Source organism: Oryctolagus cuniculus, chromosome 2, assembly GCF_051225735.1.
Source record: "Oryctolagus cuniculus isolate XC-2025 breed Fujian yellow rabbit chromosome 2, ASM5122573v1, whole genome shotgun sequence".
In the NCBI taxonomy this organism is placed as follows: Eukaryota; Metazoa; Chordata; class Mammalia; order Lagomorpha; family Leporidae; genus Oryctolagus; species Oryctolagus cuniculus.
In genome coordinates this window covers 43,261,081-43,286,083 of record NC_142868.1, presented here as the reverse complement: position 1 = coordinate 43,286,083, position 25,003 = coordinate 43,261,081, and the positions used below count along the sequence as shown (strand labels likewise).

Genomic DNA, 25,003 nt, shown 5'->3' with positions numbered 1-25,003 from the left:
TTGTTTTGAGGCAAAGCATGTGCATGGTTGAATTGTGAGCTGAACTGGCCACTTGTCTTCCTGGATCACTGTTTGGCTTCAGAGGGTGACTGACAAACATGGTTAGTCCCCCATGGATAATCGGCAGACATATTCTCTAAAGTGAGCAGAGAACACCTGTCGCCTCAAGGAAACAGCTGATGGTATTTGTTGCCGATCGACTTGTGTCTAACATTAGGAGCCTCATGGCTTCCCCATACTCAGAGGAATTTTCTGATGAGGTCAGTGTGATATTAGCCAGTATGACTTTCTGAACATTTAGAAGCTGTATATAACTCATCGATGTTTTCCCAGAAAACCAGTGCATGATGTTATGGGATATGCAGGTATAAGAGATCCATTCAAAGCATAGACTGGGTTTTTAGTGTAGCAAAGCACAGAAGGTGCATTGGTAAGATTTCTATTTACACTGTGCAACCAACCTTTAAGAAAGTACCCTATGGTGAGTGGAGTCCTATCAAAGATGAGTATCAAGAATTACCTGAAAAGGCTGATAAAATGCCATTCCGTCTTCCAACAACTTCACAGTGTGTGTTTGGATTTTCTTCATATGCTTCAACCAAAGCAGCAGGTTGAGTGTAAAAGCAGAGATTCAAATCCCGCTGTTTTCTAAAGCAACCATCAAAGATAAGACAAAGTGTAAAATGATGGCATCCTAAATTTTTTTTGGAAAATGTTTTCATAAATATGTTAATTTATTTACTCTTAAAAATATTAAAAACTTCTTGGTTTTGATTTCTGACACAGTATATATTGATGGATATAACCCACATTAACAATAATCCCTCTTCGGAATCCTCAAGTTTTAAGAGCATAAAGGAGCCTTAAGACCAAAATGTGTGAGACCTATTGCCTTAGGAATTTTGTATTTTCTTGACAGCAGCAAGATAATAACATTGACTTGGAAAGGATACAAGCTGTAGGTTCTCGGAGGTGTCCAGGATGGACACATGTTGTTTTTAACATGCATTGTTAGTCACGCAGTTCCATTCTAGAGGCAGCTGAGCTGCTTGGTGGTTGACCAGAGCTGGGCTCCAAGGGGTGCTGTTTGCTACAGTGAAACCCAGCCTGAGCACAGAGTGCACCAAACATCAGAGTTTCTAACAGTGGGCTAGGGAGAGTCCACACGACTGTGGGGTGTTCACTTTGTTTAACTAAGACACACTCCAATGAAGAAATTCTTGAGTTCCTCCTCCTGCTAGGAGAAGAAGATGCATAGAATTGAAGCTCTTGTCAAGGTTTGCTTTTTTTTTTTTTTTTTTTTTTACTGATTCTAAGTCTTTTCAGCCTTAAAAAAAAGTACTTTCGATTCTGGCTAGCCATTATTTTGCTTTTGGGAATTGTCTTTGAGTTTCCAGTGTTCTGGCAAGTGTGGTCTTTCTGTGGCTCCTTCCCTATCCCTTTGAACTTGCTGAGATAAGTAACTTTAAGATCTCAGGCAGTGGAAGGCTGGCCCTAAAGCGGCCCTCTGAGGGCTGCCCGAGGAAAGGCTGGGGCTTCTCCTTGACTAATGTGGCCCATCCTGGACACCTCCCTTCCAGCCTTTCCCCATGCGCAGTGAAGCCAGAGATGTCCCCACAGCTGGAAGATTCGCGTCAACTCACTTGCTTAGGCACAGGAGCCAGGGGGAAGGACCTTGCAGGCTTACTCAGCGCTGGGCTGAGCCGCTGGCCTTATGGAAGCTTCTGGGGCTCCTCCCGCCTTATTCCAACAAACCACAGAACAAAGCCCTGCTGACTCATAAGGGCTGTGAAAGTGTGTGTTTTCACAAGTCGGCATGTTCCTTTTGTTTTCCATAAGTCGGCCTTGGATCGATTAGGACAGCTTCGGGTGCCTTGTTGAGTACAAGTTCAGTATTTGCTAGAAACGTGCTTCACACTTCCCCCTTCAGTGCAAGCTGTGAGGTGGTTGAGATGTGAACTCTGTTAACTGTGTGGGGTAGGGCACCAGAGAAGGCTCATCCACCCCATGTGTGGAGTCGGGGTGCAGATGGGAGAGACCTGTCTTTAGGGAGGGTGGGGAGTTTGCTGTCAGAACCAGCGGAGCAAGCTGGGTGGCTCTGGTATACTTCTGTGACACGCTTGCCTGGCTGTTGGGAGTGTACCGGGGAAAATGGAAGTCTCAGGCCATGTGTCAGACTGCTGAGGAAAGAGGAGTTGGAGTCCATCAAATATATACATGATCTTGGAAGCAACGAGAAAGAACGTGCAAAGACAAAAATGATCCACAGTTTACTAAACACTGCTGTGGGCCTTTTGCTTCTAACCATCTGCTCCTCTAGTATGGTGCATTCCAAAGATAGCATCTGAGTGTTAGCACAGGATTTTCAGGACCCTGTTACTCAGTCGGGGACTGGTTTGTACCCTCCGTGCTCAGACGAGTTAGTAACAGTTGTAGCCAAGATTGAAAACCTGAGCCGCCACTGGCTGCTTTCATGGTGCTTATAACTCTGCATCATAACCTCCACTGCTGTGTTCGAACCTGGTAAAGTGTCAGCTTTGTGCAGTGTCGGTTCTGAATCTGCGTATGAGCAGGACCCAGCTCCCAGCCAGCCCCTGATGGCTTTCTCCTGGCAAGCTCAGCAGTCTTTTTTGTTCACCTCCTGTAATCCCAAAGTGCGGCTTTGTCATTAGTCGACCATCTTGGTGTTAATTTCAGTGAGATTGGCTCTCTGCTCTTTTTCCCTGGCCTCTTGCCAGGACAGGGCTTGCTGTAGCCCTGCGCCTCCAGGGCGCATGGCCTTCAGGCCATGTGCTCTAGGCTTCCTGGCCTAGATGCTCATCCACATGGCTGGTTCCTGGTGCTTGGTATGAACCCCTATTCACCTCTCTCCCCTAAATAAACCTCTCACTCTCTTGTGCACCTTTCTTACTAAATAAAAGCTTAAAACGTAAAAAAAAAAATAAAAATAAAAAAAAAAATTTCAGTGAGATTGTATTGCCTTCAGAGGCCAGGGGAATAAAGGGCTAACTCTGCTCCTTTTTCCTTACAGAGCGTTTGAGGACAACATGCCAGTCGTTAGGATGCTGAGGCAAGCGCTGAGTCAGGCCATGCAGAGTCCATGCTGTGGCTGCCGGACCTCCGTGGTGCCTGTCCGGTTTCTGGGTGTCTCCCCTCGGCAAGTCCCTGTGGACGCCAACTTCCACTCTGCCTCTTTCTCTGAAACGGACCATCCACGGGTCTTGATTACAGGTTAGTGTTCTGGTCCTCCTCTGCTTTTTGCCATGCTGCTGGCTTGATTGTTTTCTGTGTGGCTTCTGAGTAGATGTGCCTTTGTTTTTGGAATATGTAGTTCGCCGTCAGTACCTCTCCATCCTGCTTGTCCCTGTAGCAGAGAATGGAGCAAAAGCAAGCTGGACTAGATGACTTCCAGAGTGTGCATTATTTGCTATGCTGTGCAAAGCATCTCAGAGTCAGACATTTGTAACATAAAACCTTCAATTAGACCGTTAACCTTCATTGATCTGACACTGCCTTTTCCACCATTGGCTTTCTCTAGAATATTTCAAGGCTCAAATCGTTTTTGCATCACTGTTGCCAGCCCTTGGTTTTCTTGACTTCTGTTGTCATCATTGTCTGAAGGGACCTTGGAACTCCAGGGGCCAAGCTGTTGCGCTGGAACTTGGTTCCCTCCCATATTAGGATTGGTCTGGGAGACAAAGGTTAATGGACAGGATGGGTGCATGACCTAGAAACTTGGAGCCAGGCATCGCTTTTCTTCACCTAACTCCTCAACCTAGACTCCGTATGGTGCCTCCCAAACTGTTGATTGCACCTTTGTGTGTGGGAAGTGAGAGAGGAAAGTTAGCTCCATCCTGAGCTCGTTGTCACCGTTGGGCGAGTCACCGGATCCTGGGCTCCCCCATCCTCCTCCCTCCTGTGTGCCCAGCGCCTTACTCTGTTCCCTCACTCTGCCCTTTGCCCTGTCATTTGTGGAGGGCTCCCAGCCAGCCCAGACTCACTGTTGATTGGATTGCTTGTCCTGGCGCCAGGTGTCACTCCCTGGGCTTGGCGTTGTCTTACCTTCCCTCACGGCTCGTGTTCACACTGTCTCCTCCCCTTCTCACACACAGTGGATTTCCTTCCCTCTGTTCTTGCCCCCTAGGTAGAGCATCTTGCCGTCTGTGTGGGTGTTTTATTCTTCCCCACCTGCACTGCCAGGCCTCTCCCTGGGCATCCTGATTTTAGGCCCATGTATGCAAATGTTTACAGGAAATCCCACCTGCCCCAGCGATCTCTCGTGTGAAGTTTACTGATGTCTTCCTTGGGCCGTGCTCACAGGCCCCTGGCTCCTTTGCTTTTTTCCCCAGCATTTTTAAGCCTCCAGGTTAGGACACTGTACTGTTCATTTTCAACGTCCTCAGCAGCTCCTTGTCAACTTGGTTATCTGCCTTTTTTCCAAGTGACTTCTTGCCTTGTCCTCCTTCTTGGCCTTTCATACCACAGTCTGATTCTGATGGATGTTGGGATTCTGGGTACCTGCTGCAGAGGTGGGTGTCGAACCATTTATGTTTGGTTGTGAATGTTTTGGGCACTGCTAAGAGACAGGCTTCAGAGCCCATCAGAGTGCTGGGAACCAGGGGTGAATGCCTGCCTGGCTCCCTTGCTCTTCCTCCAAGCCACTCCATGCTGTAGACAGTTTTGCCTCCAAACCTGACGTCGCCCATGTTGAACTCTGTCCTAGCTTGGAGGAGGCTGCTGTATGTCCTCAGTGCTATATGGTGTTGCCAACAAGTGAAGTCAGTGGAAATTGTTCGCTTGAGCCCAGGACTTCATTCGGTTGGCTGATGTTGAAAAATAGTGTTATTCAGTTATTCAGTTCCGGGAGTGATTGAACAGGTTACATTTGGATTAAAGTCTCATTGTTTTTCTCTTCCCTATAGGAGGTCTTGGCCAGCTGGGAGTTGGGCTTGCCAACCTTTTGAGGTAAGAGCCCTAAAGCCTGAAATGTAAAATGTTAATTCTTTGAGTTTGTCAAGCTTGTATTTGGCGCCATCTAGTCATCTTTTCTTTCTCATTTTGCCTCCCTTTTTTTGTTTTAAATATTCATTTATTTATTTTAAAAAGTTACACAGAGACAGAGAGGCAGAGAGAGAGAGGGGGGTCTTCCATCCGCTATTTCACTCCCCAAGTAGCCACAATGGCTGGAGCTGTGCTGATCCAAAGCCAGGAGCTTCTTCCAGGTCTTCCCATGTGGGTGCAGGGGCCCAAGGACTTGGGCCATCTTCCACTGCTTTCCCAGGCCATAGCAGAGAGCTAGATCAGAAGAGGAGCAGCCGGGACTTGAACCATTGCCCATATGGGATGCTGGCACTGTGGGCAGTGGCTTTATCCCCTACACCACAGCGCTGACCCCTCCCCTTAACTTTTTAAAGACACCTAAAATATTTAAAATATGCTTCATTTTGCCTCTCACTATCACACGCTTGTAGCGGGCCTCGGCTACACACTGGCCTTTTGCTCGCTGTCTTTGCTAACTTGGGAAAAGTGAGAGCTGTAACTCCAGATGAGTCACTTGGTTTTTAGTTGTTTTGGAGGCAGAAGAAAGTAGATGTAGAAACTGGACAGACAGTGTGGGAGTTGGAAATCATGAGATAAAAGGATAAGAAAAGAGGGGAACAGAATGAGGAGGGAGAGGTAAGAACTCCAGGGGTAGAAGAGGGCATTGGTGGTGAACATAAGGTTGACCATGGGTATGATAGAAACAGCAGGTGTACTGGGTGGGTGTTTGGCCTAGATGTTAGGGTGCCACGTGGGGACACCCATGTCCCATACTGGAGTTCCTGCATTTGAGTCCCAGCTCCATTTCCAATTCTAGGGTCCTGCTCAGGTGCACCCTGGAAGGCTGTGGGTGATGCCGTTAAGTACTTGGGTCCCTGTCAGCCGTGACACCCAGACTGAGTTCCAGGTTCCTGGCTGTTTGCCCACATTTGGAGAGTAAACCAAGATCTCTCTGTCTCTCTGCCATTCAACTAGAGAAAAATAAACATTTTGAAAAGGAAGAAAGAGAAGACGGGGTTATGGGCAAGGAAAGAGGCTTGAGCATGAGAGAGGCCAAAACTACAGGTGTTTGTGTCCAGATCTGTAGGCTGACAAGAAATTACAGCTCCTATTGAAAACATAGGATGTTTTAGGGCATCCCAGACGTTACCAACGTGGATGTTTTAACTTTCCCCACTAGGAAACGATTCGGGAAGGACAACGTGATTCTGTCTGACATAAGGAAACCCCCTGATCATGTCTTCCACAGTGGTAAGAGATTAGTGGGCCTTGCTTTTGTTTGTATCTTTCATTTTAAATTGCAATTAAAGAGGTAACGCACAGAATCGGCAGGTGTGGCAGCTTCTAACCACGTCTGTGAACTGGGGAAATCAAGGCACAGTTATGTCACTTAAAGATATTTTTACATTGTTAAATTTTTTTGCCCTACTTCCACTGTACCTTAAAAATATTTTACATACTTTTCATGCTGTTGCTTGTTCAAGTGGTTACAGGCAAAGGAGAGTCTTTTAGGCTTGGGGAAAGTTTTGGGCTAATACCTTTTGATATTTGGATTAATATCTTTGGAATAAAAATGTTGATTGTTTTTGAGGTGTTAGTTAACTCATTGGCAAAAAGAAAACTAAAACAAATAGAATGAGGGTTAGGACCTTTACAAAGCTGGAGGAAGTGATCCAGTGTTATGTTGTGGAATTGTTCTTCCACGGCTGCACATGTGAAAAGCTCAGAATCTTCTGGTCGAATGTGCTAATATGCCTCACGGACGTCATCATAGTGTCCTGGTCTTTCCTGGGTCAGGGTCAGGCCTTTGCAGCTCGCTGTGGGGAAGAGCAACAACTTTAACTGGCAATGAACAGAACCGGCTCTACATGCAGTGTAAGAAAGAGCTCATGGCTTGTGCTTTTACCATACCAGAGTTTTGTTTTGCTTTGTAAATAAGCAAATTTTTTCAATTTCTTTTAAAATATGCAGTTTTTAAGAGAGTGAGATTACTCTGCATCAGTAGGGCTGTTGTGAACAGCACCAGCTCTGGAGCCAGAGGCCTGGCTGTGACACCAGTTTTCCACTTGTTTTCTGATTCCGGCAGTTGTCCAACTTCTCTGCACCTGAGTTCCCTCATCAGTAAACTGTATTTACCTCCAAGGCTGTGTGGCAGGGAAGCACATGTGAAGCCTGCAGAGCAGTTCAGACACATGGAGGCGTTAGCTGGTGCTACCCACGGGGTAGTGTAGCTATTTTGTCTCTTCCTTAGAAAAACGCTGAGCAGTGCGCCCAACTGGAATAGGGAGCAAGTCGATGCCGGTGAAATCCACAAGTCGGTTGACGAGGGAGAAGGGTTCATTTAGCTCCTCGAACCGAAGCTTCTTCACGTCTGTGGTTCCACTTTTCCTCCCTGCAGGCCCGTTTATTTATTCCGACATCTTGGACTACAAGAACCTTCGGGAGATTGTGGTAAACAACCGCATCACCTGGGTCTTTCATTACAGTGCCTTGCTCAGCGCTGTGGGAGAGGCGAATGTGCCCTTGGCGAGGGCTGTGAATATAACTGGTGAGTGTCCGGCTCTGGCCTGGGGTGAACTCTGTTCACCAGTTTTTCCAGTTCTTTGATAAGAATTTTTTTGTTTTCCAGATTATGATCATGTCTGTTCCTTTTCAGGATTGCATAATATTCTGGATGTTGCAGCAGAACACAATCTGCGATTGTTCATTCCTAGCACGATCGGGGCTTTTGGGCCCACCTCTCCCCGGAACCCAACCCCTGACCTCTGTATTCAGAGACCCAGGACCATCTATGGGGTGTCCAAGGTCCACGCAGAACTCATGGGAGAGGTAAGCACTGCTACACTGCTGAGTGCACGTTGGGCAAAATGCTTCTGTGTTTCTGTTCTATTCTTTTTGCCCCAAGCACCTACTGATTGCGCCTTTTGGGGGAGCTTTCCTTGTCCAGAGAAGCTCTCCATAATTCACTGCGTTTGCTAAGTGACAGGCACCTGCGGCTCCTGCAGAACTCAGTGTGACCTGGGCACTTTCCACAGCCATCTGATGCTGTTCAGCTGTCCCTGCTGTCTGCAGGCGCCCCCCTTGCCTTGTCAGCTGCCTGTCTGACTTGTACTGCACTGATTTTTTTCAGACTTCCAACATTGGTAGTCACCAATACTTTTAAAACCTATGGAAAACCATGAATGTCTTCTTGGTTTTATTTTCTGTTATAAAGAAATATTTTCTGTTTTAAAGTTATAGACAGAGAGAGGGAGAAACAAAGAGAAAGGTCTTCCTTTCATGCACCAAATGGCCTTGATGGCCAGAGCTGGGCTGATCCAAAGCCAGGAGCTTCTTCTGGGTCTCCCACGTGGGTGCAGGGGCCCAAGCACTTGGGCCATCTTCTACTGCTTTCCCAGGCACATTAGCAGAGAGCTGGATCAGAAGTGGAGCAGCCAGGACTAGAACTGGCATCCATATGGGATGCTGGTGCTGCAGGCAGAGGCTTAGCCTATTATGTCACAGTACCAGCCTCTGGTTTTATTTTATTCCTAATACTCTTTGTATAGCTATAGTACATTTTAGTTGGTATCTGACTCTTGTTTTTTTAGAAAAAGATTTATTTATTTATTTTAAAGGCAGAGTTAGAGAAGGAGAGACAGACGAGAGAGATCTCTTCCATTCGCTGGTTCACTCCCCAAATGGCCACGACGACTGGGGCTGGGCCAGGCCAAAGCCAGGAGCTTCATGTCTGCCACATGGGTGCAGGGGCCCAAAGCAATTGGGCCATCTTCTGGTGCTTTCTCAGACACATTAGCAGGGAGCTGGATCAGAAGTGGAGCAGCCGGGACTCGAACCTGTGTCCTTATGTGATGCTGGTGCTGTGGGCCATGACTGCTGGCCCTAGTATCTAATTTCTCATAATCATTGCTCTCTCACCCACTGCCCTCCCCGTCCTCTTCCGAGGCCACACCGCAGGAACACACTCACACAGAACTGCTGAGGGCAGTGAGCAGAAACGCCACTCCTCTAAGTGTGGCGATCCCTACCACAGACGGATTTGTCCTGTACAGTGCTGCTGTGTCGCAGCAGTCATCTGCTGGTTCACTACCCAAGATCTAAACTTGAGGCGTTTATTAAAGAAAGTGAATGACTCCTAAAAATTCTAAAGTCTTCCTTCTCTTTTGGAGTGTTTCACTATAACTTCATGATATTTCAGAAAAAGGCCAACTTTTCTTCTTATAATTTGATAGATTTTTGTGAGTTAATTTTGTAATTTAAAAGATTCCTGTTTTGAGTACTTTTTCTCTCTTTCACAGTATTATCATCACCGGTATGGGTTAGATTTCCGGTGCCTGAGATACCCCGGGATCATTTCAGCAGATTCGCAACCTGGAGGGGGCACAACTGGTGAGTGCTGGTTTTCCATCTGTTTTGTAGACAAGACAGCCTTTCTCATAGCTGGCAAGAGTCTATGTGGTGTCGGCTGTGCCATCTGGAGTTCTGCACTCTCTCCCAGATGTGTGTCCGAGAAGCACCCTGGACCCTGGTGACTTAGCTTGTTAAGGGCGGCAAAGTACATGGCCCGGTGGAGCTCGGTGCTGGAATAAGACATAATGTGCGGCCGGCGCCGTGGCTCAATAGGCTAATCCTCCACCTTGTGGCGCCAGCACACCGGGTTCTAGTCCCGGTCAGGGCGCCGGATTCTGTCCCAGTTGCCCCTCTTCCAGGCCAGCTCTCTGCTGTGACCAGGGAGTGCAGTGGAGGATGGCCCAAGTGCTTGGGCCCTGCACCCCATGGGAGACCAGGAGAAGCACCTGGCTCCTGCCATCGGATCAGCGCGGTGCGCCGGCCGTGGCGGCCATTGGAGGGTGAACCAATGGAAAAGGAAGACCTTTCTCTCTGTCTCTCTATGTCCACTCTGCCTGTCAAAAAAAAAAAAAAAAAAAAAGACATAATGTGCAACAGCAGATTCACTACTCGCAACTTGGGGAGGCCAATAAGCAGCAGGCTCCTTCTTTGAACATAGCCTTTCTTTTTTTTTTTTTTTTTTTTTTTTTTTTTATTTTAACTTGAAAGGTAGAGAGAGACAGACAGAAACAGACAGAGCAGTCATCTGCTGGTTCACTACCCAAATGCCCACAATGGCCGGGACTGGGCTGGGCCAAAGTAAGGAGCAAGGAACCAGGATCTCAGTCCAGGTCGCCCCAATGAGTGCTGGGGACCCAAGTGCTTGTGCATTGCCTGATTCCCCCCAGGGCCTGCGTAAGCAGGAAGCTACACTCAGGAGCAGAGCTGGGAGGTGCAGGGGTCTCAACCAGTGGCTTAACCACTAGGCCAGACGCCCACCCATAGCCTTTGTTTCTTAACAGAAAGAGAGCTCTATTAAGCTACACTCAAAAAGCGTGCATTGCATCTTTTAAAGGAATGTAAGGATTATAATTTTGGACTAATATTCAGTAATTCCCACATCAAGGATCCTTCTCACATCAGAAGCCCTGAGATACGAGACACTCAACAAAATCAGAGCAATTTTTAAGAAGGCTTTGGCTCTGGTTACTTTCGAAAACCTTTTGCCTAACTGTGATGATTCTTCAGGTGTGATCTGGAGGTGCCTGCCATCCTGACACCCTTCAAGGGGTCTCCTGCCAGTATGGAGATGGTGCTCGCCTCTTCCTTCCTCCTCCTCTCACAAGTGCATTGTGGGATCTTCCTTGCTGGTGGTGTTGGGACGGTCTGAGCACAGGAGGGGGCTCCAGCTGTCTCCTGCTAAGCCAGACGCTTAGGAGAGTCTCGGAACAGAAAGTCTGCCATTCTTCTCAGTAAACGTTCTTTGGGCAGTAGTTTCCTTGACATGTAAGGCGTCATACATGTTACATGTAATACGTGGGGTTCTTGTCCTTTGAAAAGGTAACCGGTGAACCCTGTGTCACACAGTTAAGTGTTGCTGCAAGCCCCGTGGCCACGTCTCCTGTTTTCAGGGCCTGAGGAGGTTTTGAGGTGAAGACGTGAGAACCACTGCCTCGAGCCGAGAGGCCGGGTCATGGTTGTGTTCTCTTTCAGACTACGCCGTGCAGATTTTCCACGATGCCACGAAGAGTGGCAAATTCGAGTGCAACCTGAAAGCGAGCACGAGGCTGCCCATGATGTACATTGACGACTGCCTCCGGGCCACCCTGGAGGTCATGGAGGCACCCGCCGAGCGCCTCTCCATGAGGACCTACAACGTCAACGCCATGAGCTTCACCCCCGAGGAGCTGGCCCAGGAGGTCCTCAAGCACGTGCCGGAATTCCAGATCACGTACCACGTGGATCCTGTGCGACAGGCCATAGGTCAGTACGGATCGCGGCACCCACTCTCCAAGCCTAAACAAAGCTTCTGCCGTCACTGTGGGGGCCCAGGGACACCAGCCTTGGAGGGGGACGAGAGCTCAGCTCCTTCCCCGGGGGTCCTGGAGAAGGAGCCCGTGTTGAGCCGAAAGCAGCAGAGGCTTTGACTCGGAGGAATGACACCTAGCGCGGGGGAAATGCTTCCACTCCAAACAGCGTGTCTGCGTTTCACCGTTTTTATAAAACAGATGGTGAGGGCAAATGGAAGCAGCTGAGATGATAGGAGAACAGCTGCCACGTGTGGCCCAGAGCCCCGATTGGAGTATAAGATTCCTGCCTTACAAAGTTGTGAGACTTTAACTTGTAAAATTCACAATGCATGACAGCATGTGCATAGTCTTTTTTTTTTTTTCTTTTTTTAAAGGTTTATTTATTTGAAAGGCAGAGTTACAGAGGGAGAGGGAGAGGGAGAGGGAGAGAGATCTTCCATCTGCTGGTTCATTCTCCAAATGGCTGCAGCAACCAGGGCTGGGCTAGGCTGAAGCCAGGAGCTTCTTCTGGGTCTCCCACATGGGTGCAGGGCCCCAAGAACCTGGGCCATCTTCTACTGCTTTCCCAGGCACATGAGCAGGGATCTGGATTGGAAGTAGAGCAGCTGAGTGTTGAACCAGCGCCCGCAGGGGATGCTGGCATCCTCGCTATGCCACAACGCTGGCCCCAAGTATAGCAGTCTTAAGTGGAGGACTGTATGCATAATTTGTATGTGCATAATAGCACATACATATTGCACCTGTTGCACTCAGGTGGAATATCAGTATCCTCTTTCATTTCTGGTATGATAGACCCCTATATAAAGTGTTGAAGACCAGTTTGCCAATCTGGAACCCAGATAACCTAAGCTACTTTCCCTATCTTTTCCTAGCGGATAGTTGGCCAATGAACTTTGATGATAGCAACGCCCGGAAGGACTGGGGGTGGAAACACGATTTTGATCTTCCGGAGCTGGTGACTACAATGTTGAACTTCCATGGCTCTGACACCAGAGTTGCCCAAGCCAACTGAAGGAATCCAAAGCGAAGGATCTCCTGTGAATCCTGGAGGGAACCATCTGACCCCGGGCACCTACATTATTTGGACTTGAGGGACTAATTGGATTCGATTCCAGCAGCTCATATTGAATCGCTGCACGGAGAATGGAGTTAGCTTCAAGCATTTGCAAAGTGTTAGAGGTTTGGTGTGAGGACTTCTCCATCATTGCTCTTTGCCTAAACACACATAGTATGGAGAATGAAGTCGTGATGGTTTCCATTCCATTAATTAATATGAAGAAAATGTATCTAAGAACATGAAAGTATGTGAGATTTCTATTTAATTAAATTCAACTTAAATGTCATTCCTAAGACTCTGTTACTCTGTTGATTAGAGACCAAGTATTACATTATAAAGACCTTCAAAGAAGCAACCCTAATTTAAAAATATTCTTCACTGTCCCAGCAGAATGTCAAAAGTGGTGATGTTAATCCATTATAGTGTGTGCAAGAGATTTTTAACACTCCTTTGAAAATTGTCCTGTCGGAGTTATTTTCTTGTAGGAAGATGTATCTGCAGGGAATGCAGACTAGCAGAGATGAGGGAGCCAGGGGAGGGCAGCCCCTCCCATTCTGCCGGCCCTCCTGCTAATTACCTCTCTGTCCGAGCCCAAGTCCCTGGCGTGGCAGTGTCAGCATCACACAGGTTTCTCAGAGCGACTCAGGAAGTGGGAGATGGGACTCAAGGTGCCACCGATTATTCTAACCCAGCCACAGCCAACTAGTTTAGAACAATTTCAAACCCTGTTTCAAATCTTTTATTTTAAAGGCTATAAAAACAAAGTACTCTTTAGAAGGGCAGAGTTATAGAGAGGAGAAAGAGGGTGAGACAGAGATATTCCATCTGCTGGTGTACTACCCCAGTGGCTGCAATGGCCAGGGTTGGGCCAAACCAAAGCCAGGAGCTTCATCTGGGTCTCCCTCATGGGTGGCAGGGGCCCAAACACTTGGATCATCTTCTGCTGCTTTCCCAGGTGCATTAGCAGGGAGCTGGATTGAAAGTGGAGCAGCCGGGACTCAAACCAGCACCCATATGGATGACTTTACCAGCTACGCCACAATGTTGGTCTTTTTTTTTTTTTTAATGATGTCTTTTAATCAAAAGTTTCACTTGTAAAAAGGCTTAGAAACATAGGCTTCACTATGAGAAAGTGATTTTCTGATGACAGAACTGTCTGGTCAATTTTTTATGACTTTCATACCAGAGACACTTAAGGTGTCTGAACAGAAGAAGCGCTGTGAAAACCCCAACAAAAAACATTCAATTCACTCAACCTATACAGCTTTTATGATTATAGATGAGAATTTAAATACTCCCACAGACAATTAACATTAGTTATAGGGGCTTCAGATTTTTTTGTTAACCAGGATATCAGCTTTATGAATGTTATTCATATTCTGCTTAGCTTTTGTCTGTAAGGCCACTTTTGGATCATCTGGTAGATTCAAAGCAAATCATCTTTTGAAGTTGTTTGAGAGGCAGCAATCTTCAAGTCCGTGAGTAATTTGGTCAGTAGACAGGGATGGGTATTTCATTGCAAACCACAGCCAACATGTGGGGGAATACTAGGGCAGTTGGCTCTCAAGGCCCATGCTACAGTTGTGCAGTGTCACAGCACTGCTTTAAAGGACTTTGGGTCTTATTTCCAATCACACCACATACTCATACCGAATAACTATACTTTCAGAATCCTAGAGGTCACTGCTCTTTGCTTCTCTCCTTCTTGACTTCTACCAACACCTGATGTTAGCATAAAGTCAGTATAAAGGATAACTTGGGGAGAAAATTTTGCTTTATATTATATTATATATATTTTTATTTTTATATTTATATTAGGAGGATATATTATATTTATATTAGGAGTAAATGTGATATTTTCTATTGATACATTTGTTTGCAGTCCCTATAAATTTTTTTTTCTTTTTGAGTTTTCAAAAGATTGTAACTTCAAAATTTTGGGGGCCAGCATTGTGTCATAGTAGGTAGGGCTGCCATCTGCAATGCCAGCATCTCATATGGGCACCAGTTCACATCTCGGTTGCTCTACTTTTGATCCAGCTCCCTACTAATGGCCTGGGAAAGCAGCAACAGATGGCCCAAGTGCTTGGGCTCCTGCTACCTACATGGGAGACCTGTAAGAAGCTCCTAGCTTTAGTCTGGCCCAGCCCTGGCCGTTGCAACCATCTGGAGAGTGAACCAGGGAGTGGAAGTTCTGCGTGTGTCTGTGTGTGTGTCTCCTCTCTGTAACTTTTTCAAATAAATAAATAAATATTTAAAAATAAAATATTCTTGCTTCTGTTTCCTGTGCTTTTGGGATCTGATTTTTTAAAGAAATCCTTACCCATTCTAACGTCCTGAAGTGTTTTCCCTATGTTTTGTTCTAGTAGTTTCAGTTTCAGGTCTAGGGCCAGGGTTGTGGCTCAGCAGGATGGTGGCATCCCATGTTGGAATAGTACTTTGAATACATACATACCTGTACCTCTCCTATTCCCAACAGGGGACAGACAGGGGTTTCCAGAGGTCAGGACAAGAGTAAGGTGGGAAGAAAGCATATGGGGCCCATGTGAGGATGGCTATGAGCCTTGTGCTGTCTATATGTCAATGTCTTGGTTGTGACATTGTCATACAGTGTTTCAAACGCTACAGTTTGGTGGAAATTGGCTAAAGGGTACAAATGATGTCCTTGTATTACTATTCCAACTGCATGCAAGGCCACAATGATCTCAACATAAAACATTAAAAATGAAATGAGGGGCCGGTGCTGTGGCATAGTGGGTAAAGCTGCCGCCTGCAGTGTCAGCATCCCATATGGGCGCCAGTTCGAGTCCCGGCTGCTCCACTGCTGATCCAGGTCTGCTTTGGCCTGGGAAAGAAGTAGAAGATGGCCCACATCCTTGGGCCCCTGCACCTACGTGGGAGACCCAGAAGAAGCTCCTGCCTCCTGGCTTCAGATTGGCAAAGCTTCAGCCATTGCAGCAACTGGGGAGTGAACCAGCAGATGGAAGACCTCTCTCTCTCTGCCTCTCCTTTTCTGTGTAACTCTTTCAAATAAATAAATAAATCTTAAAAAAAAAAAAAAGAAAGGAGATTCATTAACAGCTCTGCAAGCTAAACTCAGTTAGCTTTTTGGGGCCTTGTTAGATTGCTCCTCAGCAGCCTCTGCTCCCCACCTGCCCTTCTGTGACCCAACCTGCCCTTCTGTGACCCAACCTGCCCTTCTGTGACGCAGCCCCAGCAGGGTGGCCAGGACGCCTCCTGCAGCCTGGCAGGGAGGGAGGCCTCCGCTCCCACTTGACATCTGCTGGAGCTGGACACTGAGGCATGCTGGGTCCACAGTTTCTTCTGCCTGTTTGCTAGCAGCACAGCAACTCCTTCTAAAACCTTTCTGTTTGGGTAGGTTGCCTATTTCCAGAGAGCAGGCTCTGGTGGGAGCTTTTTTTTTTCTTTTTCCTGCACCTATCAGCAATGCCACACCGCCAGCTTCTCCAGCACCCAGTCTCAGAGACATGTGAGACAAAAGAAAACCCAGAGAAAGCACCACGGTGTTTGTTTTCAGATCCTGAAACTGCCAGTCACTCTGCTCGCTTCTTTCCAGTCTTCCCTCTGAAAACTTCCTCACAGTGTCTCCCGTTTGTTTCTAAAATCACGCTCATAGGTTCTGAAAGGTGAATCACTGGGGGTCCTGTTGTGGTGTGAGCATCGCAGAGTGCCCTTACACGACCCTACACCGTCACGCCTCCTGTTCACCCACGCCATGTCATATAGCCACTGGTGCATATGTGCTCCCTGACCGGACGTCCTCATGTGGCCTGTGACTGTGTACACTATATATTATACAGGGTGTGGGTGTGGGTGTGGGTGTGGGTGTGGGTGTGGGTGTGGGCGTGGGGGTGCTATCCAGGGCTTTTAGTCTACTCAGGGAAATGTAGGGCAGCTCCTTCTTCCTAGAGGTCTTAAACTACTATAAAACAATTTTTAAAATTTATTTACTTGACAGAGACACAGAGAGAGAGAGAGAGAGAGTTCCCATATGCTGATTCACTCCCCAAATGCCCGCAATGACCCCATGGCTGGGGCCAAAGCCAGGAGCCAGGAATTCTACCGAGTTCTCCTGCATGATAGTAGGAATGCAATGACTTGAGACACCGCTGTGGCCTCCCAGTGTCTGCACTAGCAGGCAGCCAGAGTCAGGAGTATCGAACCCAGTGCTCTATGTATGTGCAGGCCAAACACCTCCCCTTGCCCTTCTTTTTATTTTATTTATGTATGTATTTCTTTATTTTTAAGATTTATTAAATTATTTGAAAGGCAGAGTTACAGAGAGAAGGAGAGGCAGAGAGAGGTCTTCCATCTGCTGGTTCACTCCCCAGCTTTACCTGCTACGCCACAGCACAGGCCCCTATAAGTTGTTATTGACCTACAGCTGAAGTTGTAGGAGCAAAACTATGAGCCCACTAAATATGTCTTATTGCCTGATGGGTGAGCTGCCTGTCTGTCCCTGGAGGGTGTTAATATGTTCCACTATGTTCCTCATCTACGGGAACTCTATTAAGACTAACTTTAAAGGTAAGCGATGTTGGGGGCCGGTGTTGTGGTGAGACTGGTTAAGCCGCTGCCTGCAATGCCATCATCCCATATGGGCACTAGTTTGAGTCCTGGCTGCTCCACTTCCAATCTGGCTCCCTGCTGATGTGTCTGGGAAAGCAGCAGAGGATGGCCCAAGTCCCTGTGGCACCGGCATCCATGTCAGAGACTGGATAAAGCTCCTAGCTCCTGGCTTTGGCCTGGCCTAGCCCTATCTGGTCATTGTGGCCATTCAAGGAGTGAACCAGGCAGTGGAAGATTGATATCTCTCTATCTCCCTCCCCCTGTAAAACATTTTCTTAAAAAATAAATGATGCAGGGCTGGCGCCGTGGCTCACTTTGTTAATCCTCCACCTGCAGCGCCGGCATCCCATATGGGCACCGGGTTCTAGTCTCAGTTGCTCCTCTTCCAGTCCAGCTCTCTGCTGTGACCTGGGAAGGCAGTGGAGGATAGCCCAAGTGCTTGGGCCCCTGCACCCACATGGGAGACCAGGAGGAAGCACCTGGCTCCTGGCTTTGAATCAACGCAGCGTGCTGGCCATAGCAGCAATTTGGGGGGTGAACCAACGGAAAGAAGACCTTTCTCTCTGTCTCTCTCTCTCTAACTCTGCCTAATAAAAAATAAATAAATAAATAATGCTCATATACGCTGAAGACGTGTACAGTTCCTAGAAAGTAAGGAAATTACATTTCTAATATCAAATCAGAAATATTTTAGAATACGGATTCACATAATGAAGATTAACCTTTGACAAATGAGGCTAGTTTGGTAAATTTGATTCAAAAAATAACCATGTCACTTCCCTTATTTATCATACGGCACAAGCATGCATTTCATTTTAGTTGGCTTATCATTCCTAAATTATACAAGTGTGCATATCAAATTTCAGTTATTACTTAATGCTATATAATGTTTACGATGGTTTGATAGGGAAATATGTGTTCAATGAAATTCAATCATGATACTGATAAATGTTTTCTTTCAACAGTACATATTTTTATAGCTGGAAGATAATTTCCAAGATCTTTCAGAGATTTGGAACCTTAGGCTAATGCTCAGCTTAATTAATTAGTGGATAACCTAGATATCTAAATACTAGGAAATGCAGAAACAGGCTACTAAACATAATTTCAAGTCACGTATTGTTGCTTCTTAGTTGTATACTACTGGCAGGCTGTCTCTTGGCTGTGTTTGTTCTCATGCTTTCAGAATGTGTAAAGGGGATGTGTAGCCATGGAAGATTAAGTCATGAACTTGCTATTCTGCCAAAATGCTTGTCCAAGACACCCAGGTCTCACTTATCCAAGATGTCTTTACTAAAGGCATTTGGGTCAAGGTTATGAAAATGTGTACAGTGGTTAGCGCCACACTGGAAGCAACAGTGGGACTGGCCAGCTCCCTGCTATGGGCTGGGAAAGCAGTAGAAGATGATCCACGTACTTTGGCCCCTGCACCTGCATGGGAGACCTGGAAGAAGCTCCTGGCTCCTGGCTTTGGCTTGGCTCAGCTTTGGCCATTGCAGCCATTTTGGGGAGTGAACCAGTGGATGGAAGACACCTCTCTCTCTCTCCCTGCCCCTCCTATGTGTGTCTCCTTCTCTCTCTGTAACTGCACCTTTCAAATAAATAAACATTAATAAACCTTTAAAAAAGATGCAACGGTGATGGAGAACTGTGCTTGGGCTTTTGGTTTTTCAAGGAGAGACCTTTTTCTCCTCCACCTTTTTGGGAGAGACCTCAGAGGACAAAGCAGGAACTCCTCATCTTCCTCCCAGGTCTTCTGCAGAGTGTCTCTCACTTGGCTGCTCCCACCTTGGCATCTGCTGCTTGGGGGACCCAGGTTCCCCTGCGGCTTGGTTCCAGGATAACTGTGTGGCTGAGTGCACCTGCCCCCAGACTGTACGCTCTTCTGGTGGCCGAGCGTGATCAACACTGCTCATTACGGAACTAGCCGCCAGGAGATGTGACCTGCTATGTGAAAGCTGGCTAGAATAATATTTGTTTTAGAGGATTGTTGTGAGAAAGAAGTGAGCAGAGCAGGTGCATGTGCGAGCACATTCGAAGTCAGGATGGGTTGGCTGATTCCTCAGCTTCCCCAGGGAAGCCAGAATCCGACTTACCTTTTGTTCTTGCCTCTCAAGGAGGCTGGTACAGCCAGCATAAAACCCACTGGGAGCTCAGGAGGGCCAGCGCTGTCCTGGGCCAGGTTCCACAGAGACTGCGTGCGTTTGGTTCTGCCCCACCTTGGCAACAGGTTGCCTGGCTCCCATCCCAGCAGCCAGCAGCCCTGTGGAAACAAGTCGATCCGGTTACTAGCTCGCTGAAGCTTTTATCATTGGCAATGTGCTGATACTTTATCCACTGCTTGCAACAGGTGATGTGTACTTAAGGCTGCAGGAATCAAGATACCAAGACTCCTCAAGGAACCTGAGAAACCTGCTCCAACCTCTCTCAGCCACCTGCGCGACAGGGCCTGGCTGTAGAAGTGAGCGAGGATCTGATATGTAGGGAAGGGCGGGACCTAGAAGCACTAAGCTCATTTCAGTCCAGGGTGTGTGAACTGGGGCAGCTAGGACAGGAGATGGGTGGGAGACGAGAGAGGCCCACTGCGAAGGGAAGATGTTCAGGAAGAGAACAGGGCCCCCAGGGGAAGTCCTGTGGGACAAGGGGCGGGCATGGAGAAGCAGGAAGCCAGTCGGGAGAGGAGCTTCTGGAGGTGGCGGGAAGGGAGGGAGGGCAGCCCAGGGAGCAGAGGAGCCTTCAGAGCTTAATGCCAAACAACCTTCCAGGCTCCCTGACACTCTGCGGAAGACAAAGCTCTAGGAGCTACAAGCCGGGCCTGGGTCAGGCAGGATGTGGAGGAATGCCTGCTCCACCCTGGGCGAACATTCTCCACCAGGAAATACATTCTGGGACTTGCAGAGTCTTGGTTCTCCTTAGATGGCCCTGCTGTAAGCCAAGCCAATCGGGTGGCCATTGCTTTCAGGAACTTGTCGTGCAGGTCAACAGAGCTCAGGGGTTTCCAGAGATAGGACTGCCCCTTGCACTATTGCAGGCTGCAGGATGGAGGGCGTGTGTGTGGCACGGGCCTCCATTGGCCATCTTCAGAGCCTCTTCAAAGCCTTGATGTTTAGAATTGAGAGGTTCTGTAAGTGGTCTATTCAGGCCCGCATTTGTTCCCGAGCATGTGATGGGAGGCATTCAATGATAGTAGGTCGGATTGAGAGGAGCACAGTGTATGCTTGGAAGGATGGAGGGTAGCCTTGCAGGAAAGGGGCTGGGATTCTGTCGTTGTTCTTGTGAGTCAGGGGTCCAGGCACAGCATGCCGTGTGCTCTGCTTAGGGTCTCACTGGGCTGGAGGCAAGAACTCAGCCCCACCTGGGCCTCTACTGAGGCAGAACCCTCTTCTAAGCTCAGGTTTGCTGGCGGGATCCGTTTCCTTGTGGTTTTATGACTAAGGGCCTGAGTTTCTTTCTGGCTATTGGCTGAAAGTTTCTCTCAGCTCCTAGAAGCTATTCCCAGTTTCTAGAGGCTTCCAGAATTTTCTCCCTCAGGGGCTTTCCCCACATGGCCCCTCACTCTACCGAGCCAGCAGGGAGTGTTACGGTCAGTCTGCTAACCAGACAGAGTCCCACATAACTAACTTAACACGGAAGTGACATTCCCTGGCCGTCATCATATTCTTTGGGTCAGAGGCAAGTTACCTGTAAGTAAGGGGAGAGAATTCCATAAGAAATAAGCAGCAAGGAGCAGGGATCTTGGGAACAGGCCTTGAGGTTTGACAGTGGTGCAGCCCCAGAAGGCCACACACAGAGCTTATCATAGCATTCAAAAATTAGGTACTAGAGGGCTGGCATGTGGTGGAGTGAGTCAAGTTGCTGTTAGGGTTGCTCACATCCATACTGGAGAAGCTAGGGTTGAGTCCCATCTCGGCTTCTGATCCAGCTTCCTGCTAATGTACTCCCTGCCCAGCAGCACAGAGTGGCTTAATTACTTGGGTCCCTGCTACCCGTGTGGGAGACCCAGATGGATTTCCTGGTTCCTGCCTTCAGCCTAGCCCAGCCTTGACTGTTGAGACATTTGGAGATTGAACCAGTGGATGGAAAAGCACTCTCACTCTCTTTCTCCATCTCTGTCACTCTACCTTTCAGATATATAAAAATAAGTAAACATTAAAAATTATTTATGAGGCTGGCACTGTGGCATAGCAACTAAAGCCACCATCTGAGACACCAGCATCTCATAATGATGCCAGTTGGAGTCCCGGCTACTCCATTTTTTTAAAAGATTTTATTTATTTATTTGAGAGGTATAGTTACAGACAGTGAGAGGGAGAGACAGAGAGAAAGGTCCTCCTTCTGTTGGTTTACTCCCAAAATGGCCACAACGGTTGGAGCAGTGCCGATCTGAAGCCAGGAGCCAGGTGCTGCTTCCCAGTCTCCCATGGGAATACAGGGGCCCAAGCACTTGGGCCCTCCTCTACTGCCCTCCCGGGCCACAGCAGAGAGCTGGATTGGAAGAGGAGCAGCTGGGACTCAAACTGGTGCCCATATGGGATGCCGACGCCACAGGCGGAGGATTAACCTACGGTGCTTTGGGGCCAGCCCCTGCTCCATTTTCAATCTATCTCCCTAGTAATGGCCTGGAAAATCAACTGAAGGCAGCCCAAGTGCTTGAGCCCCTACACCCATGTGGGAGATCTGGAAGAAGCTCCTGGCTCCTGGCTTTGGCCTGACCCAGCCTTGGCCACTGTGGTCATTTAGGGAGTGAACCAGAGGATGGAAGATCTCTCTCTCTCTAAAACTCTGTCTTTTAAATAAATATTTTCCTGAAGATTTTTTATTTATTTATTTGAGAGGTAGAGTTACTGACAGAGAGAAAGGTCTTCCATCTTCTGGTTCACTCCCCAAATGGCCACAAAGGTCGGACCTGGGTGGATCCGAAGCCAGGAGCCAGGAGTTTCCTCCAGGTCTCCCACACAGGTGCATGTGGGCCATCCTCCACTGCTTTCCAAGGCCACTAGCAGAGAACTGATTGGAAGAAGAGTGGCTGGGTCCCAAACCAGCCTCCATATGGATGCCCGCACCACAGGTGGAGGCTTAACCTACTATGCCACAGCACTGGCCACAAATAAATATTTTAAAAATAATTAGAAATGCCCTTTAAAAAATATTTACTGAGACTCAAAGAGAAGAGGAGGTAAGGAGAGCTTTCCACGTTACTTCTACTGCCTTTTGTGAATGCTCTTCTTGGCTTCCTGCTGGAATCTTCCTGGCCAGGTGACAGGCCAAGACCACTGGAAGATGCTCCGCTACCGCCTGCCCCTGCCCCCTGCCCCCACTGCTGTGTGACCTGGCATCCTTTTTCATTCCATGGCCTCCTCTGAGGTCATGCTTCCTGTCTTTCCTTCTGTCTTCATGTCTAACTGCAGCTAACATCTTCCCCGATTCCCACTCCCTTCCTCCAGGGAGCTGCTCACCCCACCCCAAGTGGCTTTCCCAATCTTTCAGTTTACTTACTTATTTGTTTGAAAGACACAGACTGACAAAGAGAGAAGGAGAAACAGAGATCTTCCATTTGCTGGTTCACTCCCCAGACGGCCACAACTGCTAGGGCTCGGGTCCCAACTCCATCTCCCACATGTGCGGCAAGGCCTAAGCACATGGGCCATCTTCCACTGCTTTCTGGGCACAGTAGCAGGTAGCTAGATCAGAAGCAGAGCAGCTGGAACCTGAACCCGCGCCCTGGTACGGGATGCTGGCGTCGCAGGCTGTGCTTAACCTGTCACACCACACAGTGCTGGCCCCAGCTTTCCTGACTTCTCATCCCATCTGTCACATCTCAAAAGGCTCTAGAACCCAGCACACATCTGCATGCTGGGTGGTACTTTTATTTTTTTTTTTTTTTGAAAGGAGAGAAGGTGCCATGTTTTCGTCCACTTTCTGCGGCTCTAACAGAATGCCCGAGATAAGGTGATTTACAGAGGTTTACTTAGGGGCTGCCTCGCCCCGCTTCCTGGGGCCAGGGTGGCTGTGCCACATGTCCCATCTGGAGGCTGGGAAGCCCGGCAGCCTTTGAAAGCAAATGCAGGTGGCTCGACTTTAGGGGTCCGTGCTTGGCCCCCAGCCATCTTGCTCCCACCTCTGCATAGGCCTGCCCACCACGCCATCCTCTCCAGGCCTGGCTGTAGTTGTGCCAGAGAAAAACAAGGCAGGTGTGTGCCATGCTGGAGCGAATCCCAGACCTCACTTAGCTTATCAGCGGCTCTGCCCTTGTGCTGGGGCTCAGACCGTGGGAGCCGAGAGTGTGCGCCCCACTTGCTCAGGCCTGGGAAGCTGGCAGGAGGGAAACCCCAGCTGGGCTCACCCTTCCTCCCGGCAGGCCCCTTTGGCTTTTCCTCCCTTGTCTTCTCTCCCCCCAAGGACCTGCAGGGGGTTTGGGGGCAGTGGATCCCGGGGCAGAATTGCTCCCCTGCCTTAGGCTTTCTGGGATCTGTGAAGATCCACTGCTCGCTAAAGCTTGGTCCCATGGGCTTCTCTTCTCACCAGCAGGGCTCCCGTGCTCCTGAAAATCAGCGACACGTGTGGGAATGCAGGGTCAGCACCCGGGGAGGGGCTCTGGACAAACAGCCCTGGGATGTGGCAGAAGCCGGCTGCCATGGAGAAGGGGGGGGGCGCAAAGCCACAGAGGCTCCCCACTCTTGGAAAGGGCTTGGAGACAACCTCACGACCTGGAGAGCTGCAAGGATCAAACTCTGCACCTGGGAGACTAGGACGGCACCAGCCCTGAGCTGCAGGACAAGAAGCTAGGAGGGTGATCTGGCTGGACGAGCAAGTTATCGTGCTGTGTTTTACGGCCAAACCAGACCTGAGACACTTAGAGACCTCCAGAGGGCCCTGGCTTCTCAGCCTTTGTGAACCAGATTTCACAGGAGTGAGAAAGGGAGGCCACCGAAGTTGTTCTCAGGAAACAACTCAGACAACCAGATTGCAATGGGCGACGCCTGTTCAGACTGGTCAGGGCAGGTGTGGTGAATGTGACTCAGCTCCCTGGGGTCAGATCCCGATGGGCAGGGTCCTAGGACGTGAAGTCAGCAGGTTGCTGACTCTGGTCCAAAAGCAACTCCGAGTCTCCCCAGCCTGCTGCTCTGGCTGATGAATAAGCACGTGTACCTGCTGGGGAGCCGAACCAACGAACCAAGGAGCAGGTGCTCACCCGCGGCGGCTGCAGCCCGGCCATGCGCGGCATACTGAGAGAGGGGAGGTCAGCAAGATGGCTGCGGGCTGGGGCTCTAGCGTCTGCTCACACCTTTCAGGAAGGTTTCTAGGGACTCCAGTCCCGAGTAAAGGAGGCAGAGGCCTGAGCTTTGTGTCTGAGTGATGCTGGCAGAACAGGGCCAGCACCTGCAGGTGAGGGGACCTCTAGGGTAGGTATCCCTGCCCGCGCACTAGACAGGAACCCATGATTAGCTGGGTTGCATTTATATGCTCACCAGCCCCTCCCCTGCTGGGCCACCCAGAGAGAAGTCACCGGCCAGCAGCACTGGCCTCCTGGGCCCTGCCCCAGACTGGCTGAGTCGGAAATACCAGATCCCCGGGTGACTTGGGTGCACACAAAGGTCTGAGAAAGACTCTGCTAGACCCTGTGAGTGTGGCAGTCTCGTTGGGGAGGGGTGGCCTGGAGAGCCCCACTGACCTGGTCTCAGGGTCTGGCCCCACCACTCCAGCCCGGGGCCCCGCTGCAGCTTCCTCACCTGCACAATGAGGACCATCACGGTGCCAGGCTGATGAACGGGCAGGTATATGGAGGCGCCCGGCGCGGAGCAGGCGTGGGAGCCGTGGTGCTCCTTCTGCCGCCTCCTTCCTGGCAGAGGCTCCAGGGCACTGAGGAGTGGGTGTTCCTGATGCTTCCAGGGTGCGCTGATGCGGGCCCAGGTGATCACATCAACCAGAGTGCCTGCACCTGGGATGAGACAAAGAG

At 49.0% G+C, this 25,003-nt stretch overlaps 2 protein-coding genes across 4 annotated transcripts in view; one reads left to right on the top strand and one right to left on the bottom strand.

Annotated features, from left to right (window-relative positions):
- Positions 1 to 12,913, top strand: part of LOC103345257 (L-threonine 3-dehydrogenase, mitochondrial) — an 18,075-nt gene extending 5,162 nt beyond the window's left edge. For all 3 annotated transcript variants that reach the window (XM_008248938.5, XM_017337742.4, XM_008248945.5), the window contains exons 2-9: positions 3,032 to 3,231; positions 4,923 to 4,965; positions 6,221 to 6,291; positions 7,439 to 7,588; positions 7,697 to 7,869; positions 9,339 to 9,429; positions 11,083 to 11,352; positions 12,272 to 12,913. In XM_008248938.5, the coding sequence (XP_008247160.3) occupies positions 3,048 to 3,231; positions 4,923 to 4,965; positions 6,221 to 6,291; positions 7,439 to 7,588; positions 7,697 to 7,869; positions 9,339 to 9,429; positions 11,083 to 11,352; positions 12,272 to 12,411 (1,122 nt within the window). In that variant the 5' untranslated portion in view covers positions 3,032 to 3,047 and the 3' untranslated portion in view covers positions 12,412 to 12,913. The remainder of the gene's footprint in view (positions 1 to 3,031; positions 3,232 to 4,922; positions 4,966 to 6,220; positions 6,292 to 7,438; positions 7,589 to 7,696; positions 7,870 to 9,338; positions 9,430 to 11,082; positions 11,353 to 12,271) is intronic.
- The window catches only part of LOC138848789 (uncharacterized), a 26,459-nt gene extending 1,456 nt beyond the window's left edge, over positions 1 to 25,003 (bottom strand). Inside the window, exons 1-3 of the mRNA XM_089327196.1 lie at positions 24,777 to 25,003; positions 19,143 to 19,309; positions 521 to 648 (exon numbers count right to left, since the gene is read on the bottom strand). Of these exons, the coding sequence (XP_089183322.1) occupies positions 521 to 648; positions 19,143 to 19,309; positions 24,777 to 24,794 (313 nt within the window). The 5' untranslated portion in view covers positions 24,795 to 25,003. The remainder of the gene's footprint in view (positions 1 to 520; positions 649 to 19,142; positions 19,310 to 24,776) is intronic.